This window comes from Bombyx mandarina, chromosome 11, assembly GCF_030267445.1.
Source record: "Bombyx mandarina strain Sakado chromosome 11, ASM3026744v2".
In the NCBI taxonomy this organism is placed as follows: Eukaryota; Metazoa; Arthropoda; class Insecta; order Lepidoptera; family Bombycidae; genus Bombyx; species Bombyx mandarina.
In genome coordinates this window covers 18,715,525-18,740,538 of record NC_143218.1, presented here as the reverse complement: position 1 = coordinate 18,740,538, position 25,014 = coordinate 18,715,525, and the positions used below count along the sequence as shown (strand labels likewise).

General features: G+C 40.1%; 1 protein-coding gene across 2 annotated transcripts in view; it reads right to left on the bottom strand.

Moving 5' to 3' along the window:
- The window catches only part of FASN1 (Fatty acid synthase 1), a 60,551-nt gene extending 39,247 nt beyond the window's left edge, over window positions 1-21,304 (bottom strand). The window contains exons 1-3 of one of the 2 annotated variants that reach the window (XM_028174757.2): window positions 21,026-21,304; window positions 5,057-5,283; window positions 4,534-4,719 (exon numbers count right to left, since the gene is read on the bottom strand). In XM_028174757.2, the coding sequence (XP_028030558.2) occupies window positions 4,534-4,699 (166 nt within the window). In that variant the 5' untranslated portion in view covers window positions 4,700-4,719; window positions 5,057-5,283; window positions 21,026-21,304. The remainder of the gene's footprint in view (window positions 1-4,533; window positions 4,720-5,056; window positions 5,284-21,025) is intronic. The other variant, XM_028174756.2, reaches the window with a different exon arrangement.
- Between the last annotated feature and the right edge of the window lie 3,710 nt (window positions 21,305-25,014).

Sequence of the window (25,014 nt, the reverse complement as noted above, 5' to 3'; positions counted from 1 at the left end):
CGGAAATCATTAATGGCAGTCGCGCCGGTTACGACAGAAACTTGTTAAGCGCTCGCCCGAGAACTTGGCTCGTTATGTCCGTGACCTTGACTCTGACTGACAGCTGCCGTCGACTGACAGTTTGACACCGGTACGTTGACTTATGACAATATTACGTAGGTACTTATTCAGGGGTGAAAAGTTATTTGGTTTAAGCGACACTTTTGCATCTTTACAGAAGAGTCATTTACAGTTTCAAATTATCATAATTAAAAAAAAACTGTCTTTTGCTATTTGAATGTGGTAGTGGTAATCGTAATTTAAGTTCAATTAAAAACATCGAACTGTAGATGATAATACCAAATAAAACACACCTTCAATTACAAAGATAAATGTTGCGTATTAACAGTTTTTTTTATTGCTTAGATGAATGCACGAGCTTACAGCCCACCTGGTGTTAAGTGGTCACCGAAGCCCATAGACATCTACAACGTAAATGCACCACCCACCTTGAGATATAAATTCTAAGGTCTCAGTATAGTTACAGCGGCTGCCCCACCCTTCAAACCGAAACGCATTACTGCTTCACGGCAGAAATAGGCAGGGCGGTGGTACCTACCCGTGTGGACTCACAAGTGATCCTACCACCAGTAAATGTCGCTTAATCCAAATAACTTTGCCTTTCATCCCTCGATATGTTTCATGTATTGAATTACGTTTATTAGTGTTAGCGCGGTGGTGCAATAGTTAGCGACTCTGCTGTGCCGAGAGTCGTGGGTTCGATTCCCACATCGGGCAAACATTCGCGTGATGAACAAATTTGTTTGATCTTCGTCTGAGTGCTCGTCATCTATAAATATATATCAGACTCGCTTTTATTAACTTAAGGCGTATCTATCTATGTATATAACGGAAATTTCCAGCATAGAGAGAGAGAGAGAGAGAGAGAGAGAGAGAGAGAGAGAGAGAGAGAGAGAGAGAGAGAGAATACACTTTATTGCACACCAAAACACAATTTACATTCAAAAACAATCAAAAAAAAAGCATATACATTTGTACAATAAGCGTTCTTATCGCTAAAAGCGATCTATTCCAGACAACCGTTTAATTTATAGAAATTCTGGAAAATATAAAAAAATATAGCAGGTATGTTGCGGTGTACTATAGATAATACATTATTATAGAAAATATATACATACAATAAACAAAATATATACATACAATAAACAAAATATATACCGTTTACATATAATATGAATTAAATACCAATATTTATTTACCAATTATATACCAATAAACATACTTACATACAATACATACTAATATACTTACATACACATAATACATCAACAGTATGGAAATAATAAATGATGATGCAAACAAACAGCACTAAGAAGAGTAGTGTTCCTTCACCATTCTTTTAAAACAGTTTATAGTTTGAGCACTTCTCGCTGCATCCGGCAGAGCATTCCGCAATCGAACCGCCAGCATAATATTTATTAACTTGAAAACTTGCACACGTTTCAAAGATCGAAAAAAATACAACAACAATAAAATTGTATACTCATATCTCAAACATTTAAACAAAAAAAAAGTGATTAATTTTTTTTGTTCGGTTTCTATTTTTGTGTTTTTTTTTTATTAATTTTTTTTTCTTTTTTGCAATACTGAAGTCAGAGATATCGTTGAGTAAACAGGAAAAGTATTTTGTTTGTTTATAATAGTAATATCCTAACCTTAATTTTAAACTTTACTTTCCGAGTAATTCTGACTTGCCCATTCCAGCCCTATCTATAGTCACAAAGATTGACAACATACAGCCGAATCATAAAACTAAATCGTACTGAAACATGAAACATGAATACGTGTTGTAACAACGGCCAAGAAGATCGATTAACACAATTCCAGTTTCAGTTTTTTTTCTTTTCTTTTCCGTATTAATAAAATGATACAGCACCGCTATTGTGTGCGCATCACGCAATAAATCTAGATAAATTCTTGATAATTTCATTTAAAATAAAGTAATTAAGGTTAAATGGGCGTAAAGTTTAATTACATCATCGCTGCTCGTCTGATACTGATTACATTATATTATTACAACAGTTAAATTAATGTTTTCTTAGGAAAATAAGGTCGCATCGAAAACCTAAACGCTCAGAAAGGTCATTATCGCACTGATCATAAATTGAAGTAAATATTATCGTTCTGAAAGGTCATCAATAATCATAATTAATACTATAATTAATTTAGTAATTTTATTTCTCCGTTAATGTTTTTATTGAGATATAAATAATTAGCGTTACGCACGATTAATGCTTAATAATATTTTTTTCTAATATCGACATTAAATATTAGAGGACATATTTTTTGCCACATCTTTTTCTTATTAACTTTGTGTAAATAATGATCCGTTCGTATATTATGTTTAGAGAATTCTCGCAATAGCAATAAGTAAGGGTAATATACTGGAAAGTTTCGAACCACGTAATATATCAAGTCTGTTTCGACAAGGAGCAATTTTTTGTTTACGTAAAGGGTCAAAGTTTTCGTATACAAAGAAAATTGACATGGCGTCATACATGCAAATTATTATTATACAATTGTAATTGCATAAATTGTTATAGCGTGTCTATACTTCGTTGACAAAAAAACTATATTGTATATTAACTATATATACAAAAATAGATTGCTGTTCGTTAGTCTCGCTAAAACTCGAGCTAAGTTTCATCTTGAATTGTTCGTGAAAGTCCAGAAGAAGGTTTAAAAGGTAGTAAATATGAAAATGCTCGGAATTAAATAAAAATAACAATTTTGTTTTTCCTTTGATGTGTCGCCCCCGTCGGACGGATTCCTTTTGTTTGTTTAAAGTTTATTTTATACAAAAGTTTAGGTCTTTTATTTGACATTACGAGGTCTGCCGGGTCAGCTAGTTATATATAAAGATATTCATTCTCGCATTCAGACGGCCGTGACTCCGGATCCCCGCCTATTACTTTTTGTCTCGATTTGTTTTTTGTTTGTTTAAAACAACTGCCAAAATTATTGGACCGATTTTTCGTCGAAACCAGTTTGAAGTTCATTGTTTTAGATTAAAATAGGAACAGAAAAACGACGGTAACCAGCGAATATTAGAGATATATGACTTTAGTGAATAATATAACACTGTTTTTATTTATTTATAAAAATTACATAAATTCGCTGTATTTGTTTTCGTCGGTTTTTCTCATAACAGTGGCTTCTGATGCTAAAGATAATGTGATTTTATATTCAACAATAGTATATTTTAATGAAATTAAGCTGAAATAAATGATTTAAATTTTCATGTGAGTCCTCAAGCTACCTAACTTGTGGCATGCGGAAAAAGTCACTATCAAAGAACATTAACAAAACATGTGGCATTACGCAGTCATTAATATTACGGTGTATATCCCCTATTATAAATAGATCATAGATTTGCATAGAAAATATTCAAACAAAATATACATCCAATCATTTGCGCAGCTTGCGCAAGCGTATTGTACGATAGTGCCGAGCTGTGTGTTTAGTGCGAGTTTTTTAACGTTGTCGATAGCGTAAAAGTTAACTCAAATTTGTATCGAGTTGGAACGTTCGCCTATGTTTGCCGCTTTTTTTTTCCTACCTATGCTGATAGCCTTGAGAGGCTATTTCAGCTTCACCCTAACGTGTGTAGGTGAGCTCACGGGGCTCAAACCGGAGTGTTGCTAACACTGACCCTAGCAAGAGTAGTGATTCGCAGAATCTACCACCGGATCGGAAACGCGACCTATGTTTGCCGCTAGGGGCGCTGTTCCAACTGCATACAAATTTGATTTAACTTTTACGCTATCGAGAACGTTAAAAACGTCGCACTAAGCAAACAAGTCAGATACTAATAGACGCAAACTACCGGAAGCTTTTTTGTTTATATATATTACTAGCGACCCGCCCTCGCTTCGCTTCGGAAACATTAAAACACACATGAAATAAAAAAAAAATAAAAAAAAATAAAAAAAAGTAGCCTATGTTCATCAGGGACAATGTCGGCTTCTAATAGAAAAAGAATTTTTCAAATCGGTCCAGTAGTTTCGGAGCCTATTCGAAACAAACAAACAAACATATCTTTCCTCTTTATAATATTAGTATAGATAGTATAGTATGGTTTTAGGGGAAAAAGGGCAAATTTATAAAAGTACCTAATAATAGTTATTACTTATATTTGTTAAATTATCTGATTATATGATTCAAGCAACAGCTGCTATTGAACATATTATTATAATATAAGAGAATATAACTAAGTAAATAAATTATAATGTGAATAAGTTTTACTTTCATTAATTTCTAATTATTAATATAAAAATTGTCTATTGATTAGGACCGATGTGTTGTTTGCAAAATATAATAGAAATTACAAATCTTATCTGCTAGAGGGCTAATGTGTGAAGGCGTTTCCAAATGACTACTTCAAATTTCGAGGAAAAGCGTAATAATCATCGTTGATAATATTGGGAAATCGTTTGATCAGACAAGTCTTATCTGATTTCTGCGCTGACTCACCTGGGACCCATCGTCTGCTGTCAGCGGTGACGAGATCCACTCCAGCGAATAGTTGCTCGGCGAACTCTTCGATATTGTTGGACTCCGGCAGCTTCCCGGACAGACCGGTCAGTACTATGTCATCGTCGACGCCCGCGCCATTAGTCCCGTTCACCACGCTCGGCATATTTCCTTCACTCTTACAATCTGAAATAAATAACATTGATTCTTAACACTAATAATTATATACAACCGTTTTGTGTGGCGCGGGATCAAACAAGTTGGGAGGAAAATCCGGGAATTTTTGAACTATAGTTTGTTTCTAAAGATAATTTTCCCAACGTACAATTCGACTTTAGAATGAACTCTCTTACACGGGCTTTTCTGAGAGCTACAACATGTCCTTACACAAACATTTTTTGAAAAGTAGTATCGGAATTATGCAGGGAATGTTCTTTAGCGAGCGTGACCATTAATTATCAGAAGCTGATCCTCTGCCGTATGAACGTTTTATCTTCGAAGTATTCAACGACAAAATGCTAACCGTTTTAGAAGAGTTTGCGATGGTAACGATCACTGTGCGATCAATCGTAACACGGCCGGTCAAGAGCCGCGGAACCGATGCGTGGTGACTATCAGAAGACCAAGAGACGAGTGAAGCAGATACGATGGAGCAGCCGATTAAGTGAGCGAGATAGCGGGGTCGCGACCCTTCACGACACGCCGCTTATCATCTACAAGGACGTGCAATGTCGACGTGTTCTACCGGAGCTGAAAAACCACATACAACCGGTTAACGCATTGCGTTTCCTTTTCGGAGAAACTCGTGCGCATTAATGTGTTTTTTTCCCTGTTTTTTTCCGCTGTTAGTATAAGGGGCTGCGTGATACTTTCGTCTTCTCGCTTTAAAACTGTATATAATCTCAAAAGTTACTAATTTTACAGGAGAGTGTTTTAAAGGTTTAACATGTAATATTTTTAATATTAATCATATTTGCAACATTTTTTTTTCATTTTTACCAGTTACATTATCTGTCTTTTAAAGTAAGACAAAATTATGTATTAATTTTGTTAATAGTAGCGAAAACATATAATCCGATTTCGAATATTTTTGGAAATTGTACATTTTTAATGCGAAAAAGCGCTTTGTACGTCCTACGTGTCCGCTATGACATTCAACGGAGTTCCTTTGTCATATGATCGAGTCTGTGGTCGCTTGACCTCTTAATTTGATACGCAAATGATGACAAGATATGTGCGTATCACGTTGTTGTGGGTCGTAAATCAATCGATCATTCTACGTACGATCGCAAAGAGGACGAATGTTTTGCCGCTGGTTTCGAAGTGACAAAACCTTACAAAAACTACGTATTTTTTTTTTTGTTTAAATATAAATTTTTATAAAGATAATGAATACATTACGGTGTTGAATTGATTAGGTCTTGTTCTGCGGTTTTCACGAGTCGTAAGCATGATTAGGACTACATATTTTTTACGGTTTCATCTCGCGTTGGTTTCATTTTTATATTATTTCTACTGAATACTTTAGTGTTCGTGGTCCCGAACGACGAAGTTGTTTTTTGTTGTCATTTGGATATACAGTTAAGTTCATTTCCTTCTGAAGAGGTCTGGCTGTTTCACTTGGGTCTTCATTATAAGGGTAAGAGAATCCCAGGTGTTAGATAAACACCTACCATCTTCTCTATAATAGAGTTAGGTTAGAGTTTTTTCAAATCTCAATAGACTCGCTTGTTTTCTTTAGCGAGTATTTAGTTAACTATTAACTACCTGATCATGGATTAATAAGCGGCCATAATTCTAATTAAAGTTTTGAAGTGTTTATTTATTAATTATTGCGTTCATTATTCTTCTGCCCTTCTCCCAGTCACCTGGGGTCGGCGCAACATGTTTTCTCCTTCCATACTCCTCTATCATATACCATTTCTTCGCGCTTACACATATTGTCTTTCACTAAATCCATCCATTTCTTCTTAGGTCTACCTCTTCCTCTATATCCTTCCACATTCATAGTTAACACTCTCTTATTCCTATAAAAGAAAAGTTGAAATCCGTTGAAATTTAAATCAAAATTAGGTTTTTATTTGTTTAAAATTTACATGGACTCTCTTGTTTATCGTATCAAGTGTCAATTGTTACTAGGAATGCCAGATTTCTACACAAGTTGCTAGGGTTGGTTGGTATCTTAATTAAAACTCGACACACCTATAAGCGTGCGGATCAAATATTTAGAGAACCAGAATTAGTGGTACACCGACATTTTCAAAAGGTATCAGCAGACCAGATAATTTAAGGAATTCAAGAGAGACAACAGAGGAACGAACTTGCCGATTAATCATTATCCGCGTATATAAAAACCGAATCTTAATTTTCCGTCCGCGTGGAATAGTTGCTTTGGGATAACAGAAAATTTTATCCGCGACTTCATTTATGTAGAAGGTGAAAATAATTTTTGAATAATAGAATGTTTAGCAGCTATTTAAGATACTAAAATCACGCTTTTTAACCGACTTCAAAAGAGGTTATCAATTCGACCACCATTTTTTATCTATGTTTGTTGATCAATAGGTTCAAGCATTCTGCAATCCTTTTTTTTGTTCGAAAGGGTAAACTTTCCGAATGGTCATGTAATCATCAGAATCAGGATCTGATGATGGGATCCTGGAGAAATCCAGAAAAATGTCAATTTGCAAAAAGCCTATCTTGAAGTGATTTGGGCGTTTCTTGTTTTTTTATTTATTGTGTGCTGCCGCACACCGGCCGGCCAGCGCCTTGTACCTACATCATTATTACGCGCTTAATCTTTATTTTGTATTGAATGACGTATTATTCATTTAAATAGGGATTAATATGAACTTAAACATAAAAAACGTTATAGTGAGCCAACCTTAAAATATAGACATGCTGTCGCGGACTTTTTTTTAAAAACTTTAAAGAGAAACAATTCTGTCATGCATTATTTTAATTTTTTTTTTTTTCCACAGGAGAAAATCGCTGGATCCCCACCCGCGCGGCAGGTGGGGTATGTGGGAGTTGAACCTCACTAAAAACTCCTGCAGCTCACAACCGGCGCCCTACCTCGGACCGGGCCGGAGCCCAGTCGGGGCTATTGAAACGGCGGGAACGCGAAGAGTCATGCATTATTTTAGCGAAACTTTAACCGTTTCCGTTGCGCACGTAGCGGAACCTCTCACAAGGAAACAAAAACCGATTTTGAAACATTCTTTATTAGTGCTCCGCTCGTATTGGTTTTATATAGCCTATAGCCTTCCTCAATAAATTTTCCAAATCGGTCCAGAAGTTCCTGGGATTAGCGCATTCAACCAAAGAAACAAACAGCTTTATAAGATTAGTTTAGATACCGTTAACAGAAATATATTAATAAATTTATACTGGTGGTAGGACCTCTTGTGAGTCCGCGCGGGTGGGTACCACCGCCCTGCCTATTTCTGCCGTGAAGCAGTAATGCGTTTCGGTTTGAAGGGTGGGGCAGCCGTTGTAACTATACTTGAGACCTTAGAACTTGTATCTCAAGGTGGGTGGCGCATTTACGTTGTGGATGTCTATGGGCTCCAGTAACCACTTAACACCAGGTGGGCTGTGAGCTCGTCCACCCATCTAAGCAATAAAAAAAAAAAAAAAAAAAAAAAAAAAAATCGTCAGTCCAACTTCTGAGAACGCTGTATTGAACGGAAGGGTGCGTTGATCCGAGCGGCGACGAATGTACCAGCACAATAGAGTTGAATAGAGGTCCTTTGTGCTTCAATAAACGTACTCCTCGACACGAATTGCGATTCAACGTTCATTAAACGCAATAAATATAACGTCGCTTAACTTTAAACTGGGTGGAGACTTTCAAATATATGTGTCGTGGAAAACGACTTGAGTAATATTAGGACATTATTTTGATCTTATACCTTTAAACGAGCAATTCTTGTATATATGTATATAATCTGAATCTCGGAAACGGCTCCAACGATTTTCATAAAATTTAGTATACAGGGGATTTCGGGGGCGATAAATCGATCTAGCTTCGATTTATTTTCAGAAAATGTTGTTTTATTCATGTTTTCAATAATCAACTCTTCCCGACATCTATTGGCGAATAATAATACTATTTTTCTTAATTGAGGGCAGCTAACCGCTTTAAAGACACAACAAGATGGCGTTATCAAAAAAAAACATCATCATCTAGTAGTTATTTAAATGATAAAATTATGTTTTGATTAATATCCAAAAAATGTAGGGTAGACGTCATAACACCAGAGTATGAAAAGGCGGAATGTCGACAGAGTCGGTTAAGCCATAGACACAGCCCACTGAGTTTCTAGCCGGGCCACGTTTCCGATCACTGCTCTTGTTAGGGCTAGTGTTAGCAACACCTCCGGTTTGAGCCCCGTGAGCTCACCTACACGCTAGAGTAAAGCTGAAATAGCCTCTTAAAGCTATCAGCATAGGTAAGAGGGAAAAAAAAGAGTCGACCCAGTCAGAACGAAACTTTCAGTTCACCCTGTCCGTCCGAAAACTGTTTATTGAGTTTCAATAGGTAATTATTATTCAAAAGGTTTTATTAACTTTTACTGCAATGAACTGAGTTCCGCCGAATACGAATGATGACGGAACTGCCGCTCCGCCATCCCTGGCGCCGTCATTTATATTATATCATATCGTCATATATGTACATAATTTGAGTGTTGTTTTGATTACATTCTGTAGGTTAGATCTTTAAGATTTCCGAACGTAGTTTGAATCTAGGGTGATTAAGTTTATTTTTATTTTTTATTGCTTAGATGGGTGGACGAGCTCACAGTTCACCTGATATTAAGTGGTTACTGGAGCCCATAGACATCTACGGCGTAAATGCGCAACCCACCTTGAGACATAAGTTCTAAAAGGTCTCAAGTATAGTTACAACGGCTGCCCCACCCTTCAAAACCGAAACGCATTACCGCTTCACGGCAGAAATAGGCAGAGTGGTGGTACCTTGCCCCCCGGAACCACAAGTAGGACAAGGACTCACAAGATGTCCTACCACCAGTAATCAGATCAAATTTATTTATTAGGAACAAATTGGCCAACGATGCACTTGACACTGCTGAGTCGCCATCAGGTGAACTGTTTGCTCCTAAAACGGCAATCCGTTGTTTATATGTTTATGTATTTCATTTGTTTTCTTCATTGGAATAAAACAGCAGATTAATTAAAAATTAACCGAATAATAAATACCGGTTTGATGAGCCAAAATGACAAGAATTGCATCATTTTGTGTTTACACTATCTCCAAGCAGTTCACATAAAACTGCATACATACATACATAATATATGTATATGTACATAGGTGCAGATGAAAAAATATAGTTTTGTGTTTCTCTTCGGTCACTCGTTAAAAGTTTTTGTTAAAATTTAGGCTAATCTCAGTTTCATTGCGCGTTTTTTTTATATAATATTTTATCTTTCAATCAGATGCCGTCGTCTTCGCTGTAATGTCGTTCGTGACCATCGGAAATATTAAAATGTAATCGATAAACGCAAGATAAAATCTTGAAAGTAATTTTAGTTGTGTCTATAGGACGCGAATATCGAAGAAAATAATAGATATAGCTCTCAATTTAAGATCTGGAAAGGACTCCGGGCCACCAATAATCCTTCCCTTATAAAAAATAAAAAAGGAGACTTCAAAAAATATGTCGAATTCGTCTAAAAAGGGTACTTGTTGCGCCTCGTGTTATGTTTGCTCCGCACTTTATACTTATTCATAAAGGATCGATCTATCGACGGTTCGCGCTCAAATAGCTAATCAATATAAGAAGATCGACGCGCCATAGTCTCAACAAAAGAGTTTCTTTCATATTCAGTTGTGGTCACAGCGAAGCTGAACCATGTCACACTACTACACAACGTATCTTGCAGTTAATACAGGTTAAAATCAAGCGTATGTCGACGTCGCCCTAAACATGTCATTACGGATCCTCCCGATCCATTAACGGTGCTTTTAAGTACCACAAGCACCGGTCACCGTCCTCGTCGAACCCGTCGCTTGCGACGAAGGGCTCGAGGAGTGAATTAACCCATAGAGACGGCCCACTGAGTTTCTCGCCCGATCTTCTCAGTGGGTCGCGTTTCTGAGCCGGTGGTAGATTCTGCGAAACACTGCTCTTGCTAGGGTCAGTATTAGCAAGACTCCCGGTTTGAGCCCCGTGAGCTCACCTACACGTCAAGAAGAAGCTGAAATAGCATATCAAGGCTATCAGCACAGTTAGGAAAAAAAATCAAGCGTAATAAAAAAAACAAATAGTAACACAATTTTTACATTTGATATATCCTTGTAATAAAACAAAATTACAATCCTTGGCGTACATGTATATAATGCGATAGTTAAAAACAAATACATACAATGCTTTAACACTATAAATAATACTATGTTGAAACTAAAAGCTTATGTTACATCAGTGTCATTCAATGTTTATTATCTTGTCATGAGATCGCGTCATGATAAGTTGCTAGAGTATTAAAACTAATTTGCCTTTATCGCCTTATATGACATCGTAACGCATCGCCAAACTTGTGGCTTATATGTATACAAATAAATAAAATTGGAGTGTCTGTTTGTAATAATAAAATAACCACTTTTTACAAAATGCGTAAGTTTTTTTTTTTTTTTATTGCTTATATGGGTGGACGAGCTCACAGCCCACCTGTTGTTAAGTGGTTAGTGGCCCATAGACATCCACAACGTAAATGCGCCACCCACTTTTGAGATATAAGTTCTAAGGTCTCAAGTATAGTTACAACGGCTGCCCCACCCTTCAAACCGAAACGCATTACTGCTTCACGGCAGAAATAGGCAGGGTGGTGGTACCTACCCGCGCGGACTCACAAGAGGTCCTACCACCAGATGTATAGGTATATCACAATACACATACCATTTTTTTTGTCTGTCTATCTGTCTGTTTGTCTGTCTGTCTGTTTGTCTGTCTGTCTGTTTGTTCCGGCTAATCTCTGGAACGGCTAGACCGATTTTGACGAGACTTACACTGATAGGTAGCTGATGATATAAGAAGTAACTTAGGCTCTTTTTTAGACTAGCTTCGCCTCGCGGCGTCACTCGCGGTACGACAATAACCGCGGGTAACATCGCGGGACTCAACTATCAATAATAAAATTTAATGTTTCCGAAGCGAAGCGAGGGCGGGTCGCTAGTATGTACATATAAATAAATAATGTCTTTGTGTAAATAATAACGTTATGGCTAATAAATGTAATTTATCGGTTGTAAATATGTATGACATATTATCTTCTGACAACGGTATATCGATCAAAGAACAGGGTATGCGGTCACGACCTCATCCACCTTCTTTTTTTTTTTATTGCGTATATGGGTGGACGAGCTCACAGCCCACCTGTTGTTAAGTGGTTACCGGAGCTCAAACATCTACAACGTAAATGCCTCCAGCCACCTTGAGATAGGAGTTCTTATAGCCCAAGAGCCCGTGGGCTCTACCTGTATGTATTTGACCAGACCTGAATTTTCGTACATTGAGACCCCTATACCTACCATGCATGAGGTGGGGACTCACTAAGCTTAAAGTGGTCGACGCGCCGAGCGATCAGGTAGGACAGGTACCGATTTTGACGGATTTTAAATCCATTTGACCACATCTGCCGTTTTGAAATTTTGAAAATATATGATTATTATTATCGGAAAATAAGAATGGCAGACCATTATCGCGCATTTTACTTCGTGGCAGACCACTTTGAAAATGCTAAAAAAATAAAATTTTGAAACTAATTGACCAGATCTGCCATTGATATAATAATATGTTGTTTATTATAGTCTTAAAAACTTATATTGATCACGGCAGACCTCTACATTGCGTACACACATCAACATATAATAAAATCTTAGCTACTACCCGGCCAGATGTATATTATGTTTTCCGTTCACTGTTTTAGAGGAATATAATTTACTTGCGATTTACTTTAGCGATGTATTTACCGAAATTAATTTTTTTTTATATTCTATATACTAAACTTCATTAATTAGACAATAAAGAAGTGAATTTTTTATGGAATAATTATAAATAATACGGTATAATGCTGATCAAAAAATAATTCAATTCTTCATTTTTATTTCGTCAAGACAAAATTTAAAAGTGTTAAATCAGTTAAAAAAATATATCATGCATGCATTACATATATATATATATCAATCTTCATTCATCATCATCATCATCGGAGTCATCTTTATCGTTAGGCGACTCGTCTTCATCACCATTGAATCGAATACTGCAAAAATAAAACTTAAATTGTAAAATGAACGTAAATTCATCTGAACATGTTCGAGAAAGAATTGTTATCCACTTACCAGGAAAATTGGTGATTAAGTCACTCACAAAATATGGAAGTTGGTCACCTTCGAACCCTTTGAAGGCATATATGTTGTCCTGCTCAATCCAACCATACTCCAATGGGTCTAAAGTTGTGGGTTGCTTTTTGTAAGCATTTCTCCAAATAGAAGAAATATAGTGGGCCCTCAAAAGTTGTTGATAAAGCTCACTCTTACGCGGTGGTATTGAGCTTGCCTCAAAATTTTGAATTTTTTTTCTATAATTTTTATTGATGTCTGAATCTTTATAGTTGCTAACGAATAGCTGGAACCTTCCATCATCTACATCACTAGATTTTTTGGCATTGTATAGCTGGCAAGTTAAATGTTGAATGAAAAAAATGAGGAATTGAATTATTTTTTGATCAGCATTATACCGTATTATTTATAATTATTCCATAAAAAATACACTTCTTTATTGTCTAACTAATGAAGTTTAGTATATATAATATAAAAAAAAAATAATTTCGGTAAATACATTGCTAAAGTAAATCGCAAGTAAATTATATTCCTCTCATTCCGATAGAGGCACCCGTCACGTGCGGACGTGCTCATCGACCACTCGATTGCCCGGCCTTTGTTCGCCCGGCTTTTGTTAGCCCGGCCATTGTTCGCGCGGCCTGTGTTCGTGGTACATCTGCCGACCAAGTGTTTTTTTCTGGAAGTTTTTAATTGTTTTGTTTCCTTTTGTTATTTCTGTGTTCGTGGTACATCTGCCGACAAACTGTCTTCCTGGAAGTGTTTAATTGTTTTGTTTCTTTTTGTTATTTCCGTTTTGTTGTGTTTTTTTCTTTGTCCTGTAGTAATCGTGCCGCATCGCCACCTGTGTTCAATAGAACCGCTCAGGTCCGAGAAGTTGGGGCCTCGCCGCAAGGCGAGTGTTTTCTAAGACCCAGGGTAGCCCCACCTGGGCACGTAGCCATCATGGACGCTGTATTTGCGGAATTTCTCCGGCTTCGCTACCCAAAGCTCACTTCAGAGTTTCAGGCCTTCAAGGCCGATCACACCGCGAGCCCTCTCGTGGACTCCGCCGAGCTCGCTGCTCCTGCGTCGCCTGTACCTGCGTGCAAAGCTTCTGCATCGAGCACCGCAGCCTCCGTCGTGCCTACCGTTCCCGCGTCGCCTATACTGGCGAGTAAAACTGCTGCGTCGTCCGCCGTGGTCACCGTTCCAGCAGCGCGATCATCCGCGGCCTCCGTCGCACCCTCCAAAACACCTACTCGTAGGTCACCTGCGCCCGCCTCCTCGTCCTCCGACTCTGACTCGGAGATGGAGGTCGACCTCGCCCCCGCCTCATCGACGGATGGATTCACCCTGGTGCAAAAGGGTAAGAAGCGTGCCGCGGAGTCTCGAGCTCCCGCGGCCGCTAAAATTAGCAAAGCCGCGAACGCGTCGCGGCCCCGCCCTCAGACTCCCGTTGCGCCTCCAGCCCGTGCCACTCCGTCGCCGCGTCCGGTGGCACAAAATAAAACCCAGACCCCTCCCCCGGTAATCCTTCAAGAGAAGGCAGATTGGGAACGAGTTTCTCTAGCCCTTAAGGCCAAAAATATCAATTTCACGAATGCCCGTAACCTCGCGAACGGCATTCAAATTAAGGTTCGAACACCCGACGACCATAGGGCCCTCTCTTCTTACCTCCGTAAGGAGCGTATAAGTTTCCACACGTATACGCTCCAGGAGGAGCGCGAACTCCGTGCCGTTATACGTGGCATCCCTAAAGAGTTGGATGCCGAGCTCGTTAAGGCCGACCTTCTCGAACAAGGCCTACCGGTTAACTCCGTACACCGCATGCATACAGGCCGCGGAAGGGAGCCATATAATATGGTTCTCGTCGCCCTCCAGCCTACCCCCGAGGGTAAGCAAATATTCAACATCCGAACGGTCTGTAGCCTTTCCGGAATCGCAGTCGAAACCCCACACAAGAAAGGCACACCTAGCCAGTGCCATAACTGCCAATTATACGGGCATTCTTCCCGTAACTGTCACACGCGCCCCCGATGCGTCAAGTGCTTAGGCGATCACGCCACGGCCCTATGCACTCGCGATCAAAAAACCGCGACGGAACCGCCTAGCTGCGTCCTGTGTCAAACACAGGGTCACCCCGCAAATTACCGCGGATGCCCCCGAGCCCCTAAAATAAATCGACGCGTCGCCCGCCAAAACCGCCTCCGAGCTTCCGGCCCAGACATCAAAGCCTCGGCACCCTCTGTGTCGCAGGCTAAGCCAGCGTTCGTTCCGGCGCCGGTGCCCAGTGTCTCGGCCTGGGCGAAACCGCTGTCGTACACGAACACGGCTACAACTCCCTCCTCCGCAATTCGTCCCGCCCCCGCGACTCGTCCCTCTCCCGCGACTTGCCCTCCGACCGCGTCCGACAATCTCGCTTTAGCGATCGACTTCTTTCAGTCGATCAACTTTGAGCGCGTTAACGCTTTGGGCGACGCCATTCGCGCTGCCTCCACTGCACAACACTTTATCGCCGTTGTGCAAGAATACGCCGACGTATACGCGTCATTACGTACGTCCTCCCCTCACTCCGCCGGTAATCAATGGCGTATATAAGTAGAATAAAGCCCCTATCCGTAACGATAGGATTTTTTAACGCTTACGGTCTCGCAAATCAACGTGATCAGGTTTCTGACTTTTTGCGTGACCATCAAATTGATATCTTTTTAGTGCAGGAGACCCTACTTAAGCCCGCGCGCCGTGACCCTAAAATCGCGAACTATAACATGGTCAGGAACGACAGGCTCTCTGCTCGTGGTGGTGGTACCGTCATTTACTATAGAAGAGCCCTGCATTGCGTTCCGCTCGATCCTCCCGCGCTCGCTAATATCGAAGCATCAGTGTGCCGAATCTCACTGACGGGACACGCGCCGATCGTTATCGCGTCCGTTTATCTTCCACCGGATAAGATCGTTCTAAGCAGTGATATCGAGGCGCTGCTCGGCATGGGGAGCTCTGTCATTCTGGCGGGCGACCTAAATTGTAAACACATCAGGTGGAACTCACACACTACAACCCCGAATGGCAGGCGGCTTGACGCGTTAGTCGATGATCTCGCCTTCGATATCGTCGCTCCGCTAACTCCGACTCACTACCCGCTAAATATCGCGCATCGCCCGGATATACTCGACATAGCGTTATTAAAAAACGTAACTCTGCGCTTACACTCGATCGAAGTAGTTTCAGAGTTAGATTCAGACCACCGTCCCGTCGTTATGAAGCTCGGCCGCGCTCCCGATTCCGTTCCCGTCACGAGGACTGTGGTGGATTGGCACACGCTGGGCATCAGCCTGGCTGAATCTGATCCACCATCGCTCCCGTTTAGCCCGGACTCTACCCCGTCTCCTCAGGATACCGCTGAAGCCATAGACATCTTAACGTCACACATCACCTCGACATTAGATAGGTCATCGAAACAAGTTGTAGCGGAGGACTTCCTTCACCGCTTCAAATTGTCCGACGATATTAGGGAACTCCTTAGAGCTAAGAACGCCTCGATACGCGCCTACGACAGGTATCCTACCGCGGAAAATCGAATTCGAATGCGTGCCCTACAACGCGACGTAAAGTCTCGCATCGCCGAAGTCCGAGATGCCAGATGGTCTGATTTCTTAGAAAGACTCGCGCCCTCTCAAAGGTCTTACTACCGCTTAGCTCGTACTCTCAAATCGGATACGGTAGTAACTATGCCCCCCCTCGTAGGCTCCTCAGGCCGACTCGCGGCGTTCGATGATGATGAAAAAGCAGAGCTGCTGGCCGATACATTGCAAACCCAGTGCACGCCCAGCACTCAATCCGTGGACCCTGTTCATGTAGAATTAGTAGACAGTGAGGTAGAACGCAGAGTCTCCTTGCCACCCTCGGACGCGTTACCACCCGTCACCCCGATGGAAGTTAAAGACTTGATCAAAGACCTACGTCCTCGCAAGGCTCCCGGTTCCGACGGTATATCCAACCGCGTTATTAAACTTCTACCCGTCCAACTCATCGTGATGTTGGCATTTATTTTCAATGCCGCTATGGCGAACTGTATATTTCCCGCGGTGTGGAAAGAAGCGGACGTTATCGGCATACATAAACCCGGTAAACCAAAAAATCATCCGACGAGCTACCGCCCGATTAGCCTCCTCATGTCTTTAGGCAAACTGTATGAGCGTCTGCTCTACAAACGCCTCAGAGACTTCGTCTCATCCAAGGGCATTCTCATCGATGAACAATTCGGATTCCGTACAAATCACTCATGCGTTCAACAGGTGCACCGCCTCACGGAGCACATTCTTGTGGGGCTTAATCGACCAAAACCGTTATACACGGGAGCTCTCTTCTTCGACGTCGCAAAAGCGTTCGACAAAGTCTGGCACAACGGTTTGATTTTCAAACTATTCAACATGGGCGTGCCGGATAGTCTCGTGCTCATCATACGGGACTTCTTGTCGAACCGCTCTTTTCGATATCGAGTCGAGGGAACCCGCTCCTCCCCATGACATCTCACAGCTGGAGTCCCGCAAGGCTCTGTCCTCTCACCCCTCCTATTTAGCTTATTCGTTAACGATATTCCCCGGTCGCCGCCGGCCCATTTAGCTTTATTCGCCGACGACACGACTGTTTACTATTCCAGTAGAAACAAGTCCCTAATCGCGAAGAAGCTTCAGAGCGCAGCCCTAGCCCTAGGACAGTGGTTCCGAAAATGGCGCATAGACATCAACCCAGCGAAAAGTACTGCGGTGCTATTTCAGAGGGGAAGCTCCACACGGATTTCCTCCCGTATTAGGAGGAGGAATCTCACACCCCCGATTACTCTCTTTAGTCAATCCATACCCTGGGCCAGGAAGGTCAAGTACCTGGGCGTTACCCTGGATGCATCGATGACATTCCGCCCGCATATAAAATCAGTCCGTGACCGTGCCGCGTTTATTCTCGGTAGACTCTACCCCATGATCTGTAAGCGGAGTAAAATGTCCCTTCGGAACAAGGTGACACTTTACAAAACTTGCATAAGGCCCGTCATGACTTACGCGAGTGTGGTGTTCGCTCACGCGGCCCGCACACACATAGACACCCTTCAATCTCTACAATCCCGCTTTTGCAGGTTAGCCGTCGGAGCTCCGTGGTTCGTGAGGAACGTTGACCTACACGACGACCTGGGCCTCGAATCTATCCAGAAATACATGAAGTCAGCGTCGGAACGGTACTTCGATAAGGCTATGCGTCATGATAATCGCCTTATCGTAGCCGCCGCTGACTACTCCCCGAATCCTGATCATGCAGGAGCCAGTCACCGTCGACGCCCTAGACACGTCCTTACGGATCCCTCAGATCCAATAACGTTTGCACTAGACGCCTTCAGCTCTAGGAGCAGGCTTAGGGACCTCGGTAACCGTACTCGTCGAACTCGACAAAGAGTTCGCCTTGCAACCTAACCCATGAATCAGCTCGCTGAGTTTCTCGCCGGATCTTCTCAGCGGGTCGCGATTCCGATCCGGTAGTAGATTCATTCGCGAAGCAGCTACTCTTGAGTTGTTAGGTCTCCTTCGGAGGCGCTCGGGTAGCTGTTAGCAAATCCCACCCCTCCTGGCTGAGCCTTTGCTCGCCCACCTGTCCTGGTGAAACTGGAAAGGCCTCCGGGCCACCAGTAATCCTTCAATCATTAAAAAAAAAAAAAAAAAATTTATTCCTCTAAAACAGTGAACGGAAAACATAATATACATCTGGCCGGGAGTAGCTAAGATTTTATTATATGTTGATGTGTGTACGCAACGTAGAGGTCTGCCGTGATCAATATAAGTTTTTAAGACTATAATAAACAACATATTATATATCAATGGCAGATCTGGTCAATTACTTTCAAAATTTTATTTTTTTAGCATTTTCAAAGTGGTCTGCCACAAAGTAAAATGCGCGATAATGGTCTGCCATTCTTATTTTCCGATAATAATAATCATATATTTTCAAAATTTCAAAACGGCAGACGTGGTCAAATGGATTTAAAATCCGTCAAAATCGGTACCTGTCCTACCTGAGCGCTCGGCGCGTCGACCACTTTGAGCTTAGTGAGTCCCCACCTCATGCATGGTAGGTATAGGGGTCTTAATGTACGAAAATTCAGGTCTGGTCAAATACATACAGGTAGAGCCCACGGGCTCTTGGGCTATTAGGTCTCAGTATAATTACAACGGCTACCCAACCCTTCAAACCGAAACGCATTACTGCTTCACGCAAAAATAGGCAAGATGGTAGTACCTACCTACCCGCGCGGACTCATAAGACGTTCTACCACCAGTACTATTTACATACACCACACGATTTTTACTACATGATGTCATTCCTTCACCGCAGAAGTCAATCGTGAAAAATTGTTAAGTACATATTTCATTAGAAAAATTGGTACTGGCCTGCGGGATTCGAACACTGGTGCAGCGCTAAATACGAATGCACTGGACGTCTTATCCTTTAAGCCACGACGACTTTAATGATTGTGTTGTATTAATGTTTGTGTTACATTTTTATTGACCCGTGCTGAAATAATTGCTTAGTTTTTAGTGATAAACTTGAACAATGAGAGGTGGGCTGTTCAATTCAATCTTGGACCTTATAGCTCAAAAGGAGTGCCAACACGTTATGATGGACTCCAATCATCATTTAACACCAGGCGGAACGGGAATAAAAAACATTTTAACGTAATTATTGAATTTAACTAAATATAAATTGAACACATTTAACGTAATTATTGAATTAAAGTAAATATAATTTTTAACACAATATTTATCCTCACATGCTTTTTAGTCTACCCAAGTCATGACGCACGACTCTAAATTGCCATAATATTAAATCATAGGTACAATCCCTACTTATTGTTTTTTGCATAGAAATGCGTAATTATATCACGTATGTACTACGTCGTAGCATAGACGAATAGGGCGCTACGTTAGATGCACACGCACGTAACTTACACGTAGCAAATTTTACTACGAACACAAAGTACTTAATAAGCTTCGAAGAAAGTTAGGTGCGTAGAAAATGTTGCTATTTAACAAAAAAAAAAGCTTTAGTAATGTCCGAGTAAGTAAAGTCCACTAAAAGGAATTCTAATTAATTTTAATTTTAAATTTCGTATAAGAATTTTTTTAACCTAAGAAATTCGACTATTTACATCATATAGTATGACGTACTATATAGTAACCCTAACATTTACATAGCTGTTCAATAAATCTATAGGAAAAAATATTATATATAGTCATTTATCATTAAACCAATAAGAATATTTTTTACACGAATGAGCATATTTTGATATCTAAAATTATAATTACTTTAAGTTTTTCATATTATGTCAGCATAAACATACGTAACAGGACATAATAGTTTTTTTGCTAATGTTTAATTTTGTCATGTTTGCATTAAACTTAGCTTATTTAATAGTTAGCACTTGTCGTGTTACGTCATTATCGATAATATGTGATAATTCATTTAAAAGTATGATGAATCAAAGTTCATAATTATCTATTTGACGTTTTATGAATAAAAATCAATAATAAAGAGAGGTTTACATGACTAAAGTGTTAAAAAAATAAAGGGTGGTTCACATAACTGAAGTGTCAAAAAATTTGGTAAAATTCTAATCGTCGCCCATAAAATGTTTTCCGCAAAAGCCTGTATTTTCTGTTCCTGTGACCAGTAAGGCAATTTTCTTCATTTCATAATGACATTAATCATATTTATTAACATAATTTAAAAAGGTTAAATTTAACGGCATATGTAAATATTCTGCAAAATTTTGTTTAGATTTCCGTTGCGGTTCTTCAAGTTGCCGTTAAATCCGCAAAACATTTATGTCTTGGTAACCTTTCGTTGCATACAGCATATCATATCATTCACTTTTTTGAAAATGTATAAAAATTAATAATTTGTACGAATGTGCGCTGCTTACAAAAACTCAATTCATCTACATCTAATTGTTAATATTTAAACATTTTAGTACTTTTTAACTAATGAAAATTAATTTTGGACAAAAGGTATCAAATCACCTCATGGTGTAGTGTTTAAAAAAATCGATATTATCAATGTAAAAAACCAATACTTTGATTCATTAAAGTTTTGATGGAAACTTACTAATGAGAAAACGATGCACAAATCCCAGTAATTTTGAACCGATCCGACGAGTCCCGAATTATCCCAAGGATCTCCGGTACTTGACTGACTTCAAGGTTCCAATAAAAACTTTTACCGTGAAACCTCACAAATTCAACGACTAGGATTCTATGGGAAAACGGACGCAATACCGGTGTCGACAGTCGAATATCGATCGACGCGCGATTAATTTCCAGTTAGATTCGCGACGCGACACAACTACTGCGCGACGCGTCTAGGACTGCGAAATGTGAGTGAGGAAGGAGAGTCGCGCGATGTTCATTTGCGGTGCGGTGGTGAGGGGCGCTTCGCGTTGCCATGGTGCGAGATCAGGCCACGTGCACGCGGCCAATGGCGGGCGCCGGACCACGCTGCGCTGCCGTGCTGCGCCGCTGACAACCGCAGCACAGACCGAGAACTCACTCATAACACGCATCATAAACATTCACCATCGACATGAACCCGTTGACAATTTTAATTAACTTTTATGATCACGGCTACTTCCAAATTTTCATGAACTTTGACATGCGATTAGATTACACGGTAGTCTCTCTTAATTTTTTTTTATATCATTGAATCAAACTTAAATATTTGTTTTACCGTCAGTTATGTCCTTATTAACACTTTACAATTTTTTTCCATAATGGTAAAAACACTTTAATCACCCCTGACTCCTCACTCCATTAAACAAAAACTTAAGTAAAAGCACCTTCGTAAAACGTACCTGCGTGAACCATGGAGTTAATAAGTATAGTAACTCTATGGCGTGAACTTAAAATGTGATTGTCTTAACCGCTACCGGAACGTAAACGGCGTGTCTCGGTCTTGACCTCGAACGGGGTCAAATTAAATCATACTAATAATTAAGGTTTAAAAAAAACGTTTCTTCATAAATATATATTTTAATTCAGCATATTATATATTATTATCATGATCATAATCGCATATCACGAATGAATTTCACACGTAAAACGTTTTGAATTGATTCATGCAACCGGCTCGCCATGTAGGTGTGACTCAGGTGAATAAGAGCAGCTGTTAGACTACGATGACCTAAACTATATTTAACGTGAATGTATGTTTTTATTTAAATAGTTATTATGAGCATTAATCATTGTTATATTTTAATGTTTTATTTCCATGACTTATGCGCGTGCCTTTTAAACATTCGAACGAGCATGATTTTGAATTAAGTTCTACAGCCGCTTCACCCAATCTGGAATACATGTTTGCTTCGGAGTAGAAATAGGTAGAATGTTATTATTTAAATGATACATTCTACCACCTGTAATAATGCAAAGTTGAAAAGCATAGAACACAAAGAATGCTTCTACCCTGTGATTGTTCGGCTTTACAATATCCACAGGAAGCGATAGAGTGGTGTTATTCTAGATTGTATGTACCTAATTGATGTTAAAAAAAAAATCCTACCTTCTAGTAACCTCGAGGGATTATGCTAGATTCGCATAACGAGTAGGTGAGCTCACGGGGCTCTAACCTGAGGACATTACTAACACTAGTCCTAGCAAGAGCAGTGCTTCGCAGAATCTACCACCAGATCGTAAACACGAAGATCTGGCGAAACTCAGTGGGCTGTATCTGTGGGTTAATTTACCCGCCGAACCCTTCGTCGCAAATGACGGGCTCGACGAGAACGGTGACCGGTGCTTGAGGTACCTAAAAGCACCGTTAATAGATCGGGAGGATCCGAAATGACGTGTTTAGGGCGACGTCGACTGTTTACCATTGGGTCCGCAGGATCGGGTATGTAGTTACCGGCAGCCACGACGAGAGATTTCTCGTGTCGTTCCGCTTTTTCGCAATGACGCACTGATGCCGACTGTAAATACTTACTGATGGACTCGAGGTCCATGACGTCGTGGAGATCCACTTTCTTTACGTATCACGATGCTCCGACAGCTATTCTTAAAAAACGGGATTGAACGATTTGAAGGGGTTTCAAGTTAGTGCGGGCCGCGTGAGCGAACACTACACTTGCATACGTCATGACTGGACGTATGTTTATATGTTCAGGTCGAATTGATTTAAAACTGACACCGAGATATTTTGTTTGTAGGCCTTTGATCCCTTTGTCATATTCAGATGATTTTGGACCAAATCGATGGTTGGTTTTCTTCTTTTGTCTTTATCGGACTACGTGGGGTTGGCGCAGCATGTCCTCTTTTTCCATTCATGCCTGTCATACGTCATCTATGCACTCACACCCTTCTTGCGCATCTCTTTTCACACAGTTCATCGAATCCTTTTTAAGATGCTTCCTCTCTTGTATGCAAATCGTATGATTTCCTTTATACGATGTTTGATCATAAACATCATAAAAGTCACCAAATCGACACTGTCAAAAATTATTTACGTTCTTAATTTGGTGTGTGGGTATTTCCATCGAGCAAGGTTGCTTACTTGTTTTACCAAACAAAATATTTTTTATTTTTATTTTATTGCTTAAATGGGTGGACGAGCTCACAGCCTACCTGGTATTAAGTGGTTACTGGAGCCCGTAGACATCTACAACGTAAATGCGCACCCACCTTTAGATATAAGTTCTAAGGTCTCAAGTGTAGTTACAATAGCTGCCCCACCCTTCAAACCGAAACGCATTACTGCTTCACGGCAGAAATAGGCGGGGCAGTGGTACCTCCCCGTGCGGTCTCACAAGAGGTCCTACCACCAGTAATTACGCAAATTATAATTTTGCGGGTTTGATTTTTATTACACGATGTTAAATCTTCACCTTGGAAGTCAATAGTGAACATTTGTTGAGTACGTATTTCATTACGAAAATTAGTACCCGCCTGAGATTCGAACACCGGTGCATCGCTCAACAAGAATGCACCGGACGTTTTATCCTTTAGGCCACGACGACTTCATACAACATATTAATACAAAAAAAAAAAAGACTGAATCACTAAAATCTTGGGGTTCCTACGTTCTTCCTGAACTAAAATTATTCTATCACATTCTTAATTTGTAACTATGACAACATTAAACAACACGATCTATTTCCTTTAAAACAAAAGTCGTGACAATTTATATAATGACAAAGTATTACAAGAATTAACGGCCGTCTGGTGTAGTGGTATGTGACATGGTCACTACACAAGGGGGTCGCGGGTTCGAATCCCGCCAAGGGAAGATATTTGTATGATAAATATAAATGTCTTTTCCAGGGTTATGGATGTATATTAAATATATGTACGTGTATTATAAAAATCTTACATTTATTTCCGTTATCTGGTACCTGTAACACAAGTTCTTTACGAACTTATCACGGGACTAGTTAACGTGGCGTGATTGTTAGTAAATATTCAAATGAACATTTCATTCATACAACATTAGTCAAAATCACTTTAATGCCCGACTCTACTAAGAACGTCACGACAAAAATATAGTTCAATAATTGAGAGCTAAACTACAGTTTTTCAGATTTGTTTATTTTCTTGCAATGCATAAACCACTGCAACGTAATTACGGATTCTAGAATTCATAAAAAACACAAATCAACGGACATCTTTTGATATTAATGTGAAATCATTTGCTTTGAATCTACAGCTTTCCCGCTCTTGAGTTCGAATTAGAGAAGTGAATATGAAGTCGTAGGATGCCCGGGTTGTAGCGTCGTAGATCTATATATTTTAGAGTAAAAAGACCTGAGCTCAGTTCAGCTCAGTGTGACTTGTTTAATGGCGGATGCACAGACCAGCAGTGTTTCCAATATAAATACTTTTTTTTTTCTCCTACCTACGCCGAAAGTTCGGTTTTCCTCCCGCTGTACAAAGAAGAAAGTCTAACTTTTCCTCCCGCTGTACAGGGAAGAAAGTGTAACTTTTCCTCCCTGAGCATTGACAAGTGCGCATGCGCGTTAGGGTCTACGTCTGCTCTCACGCACCTAAAATTCTCCGCCATTGTTGTGCTCGGGTAATATGCAATATTGTGTTTAGTGTAAAAGTGAA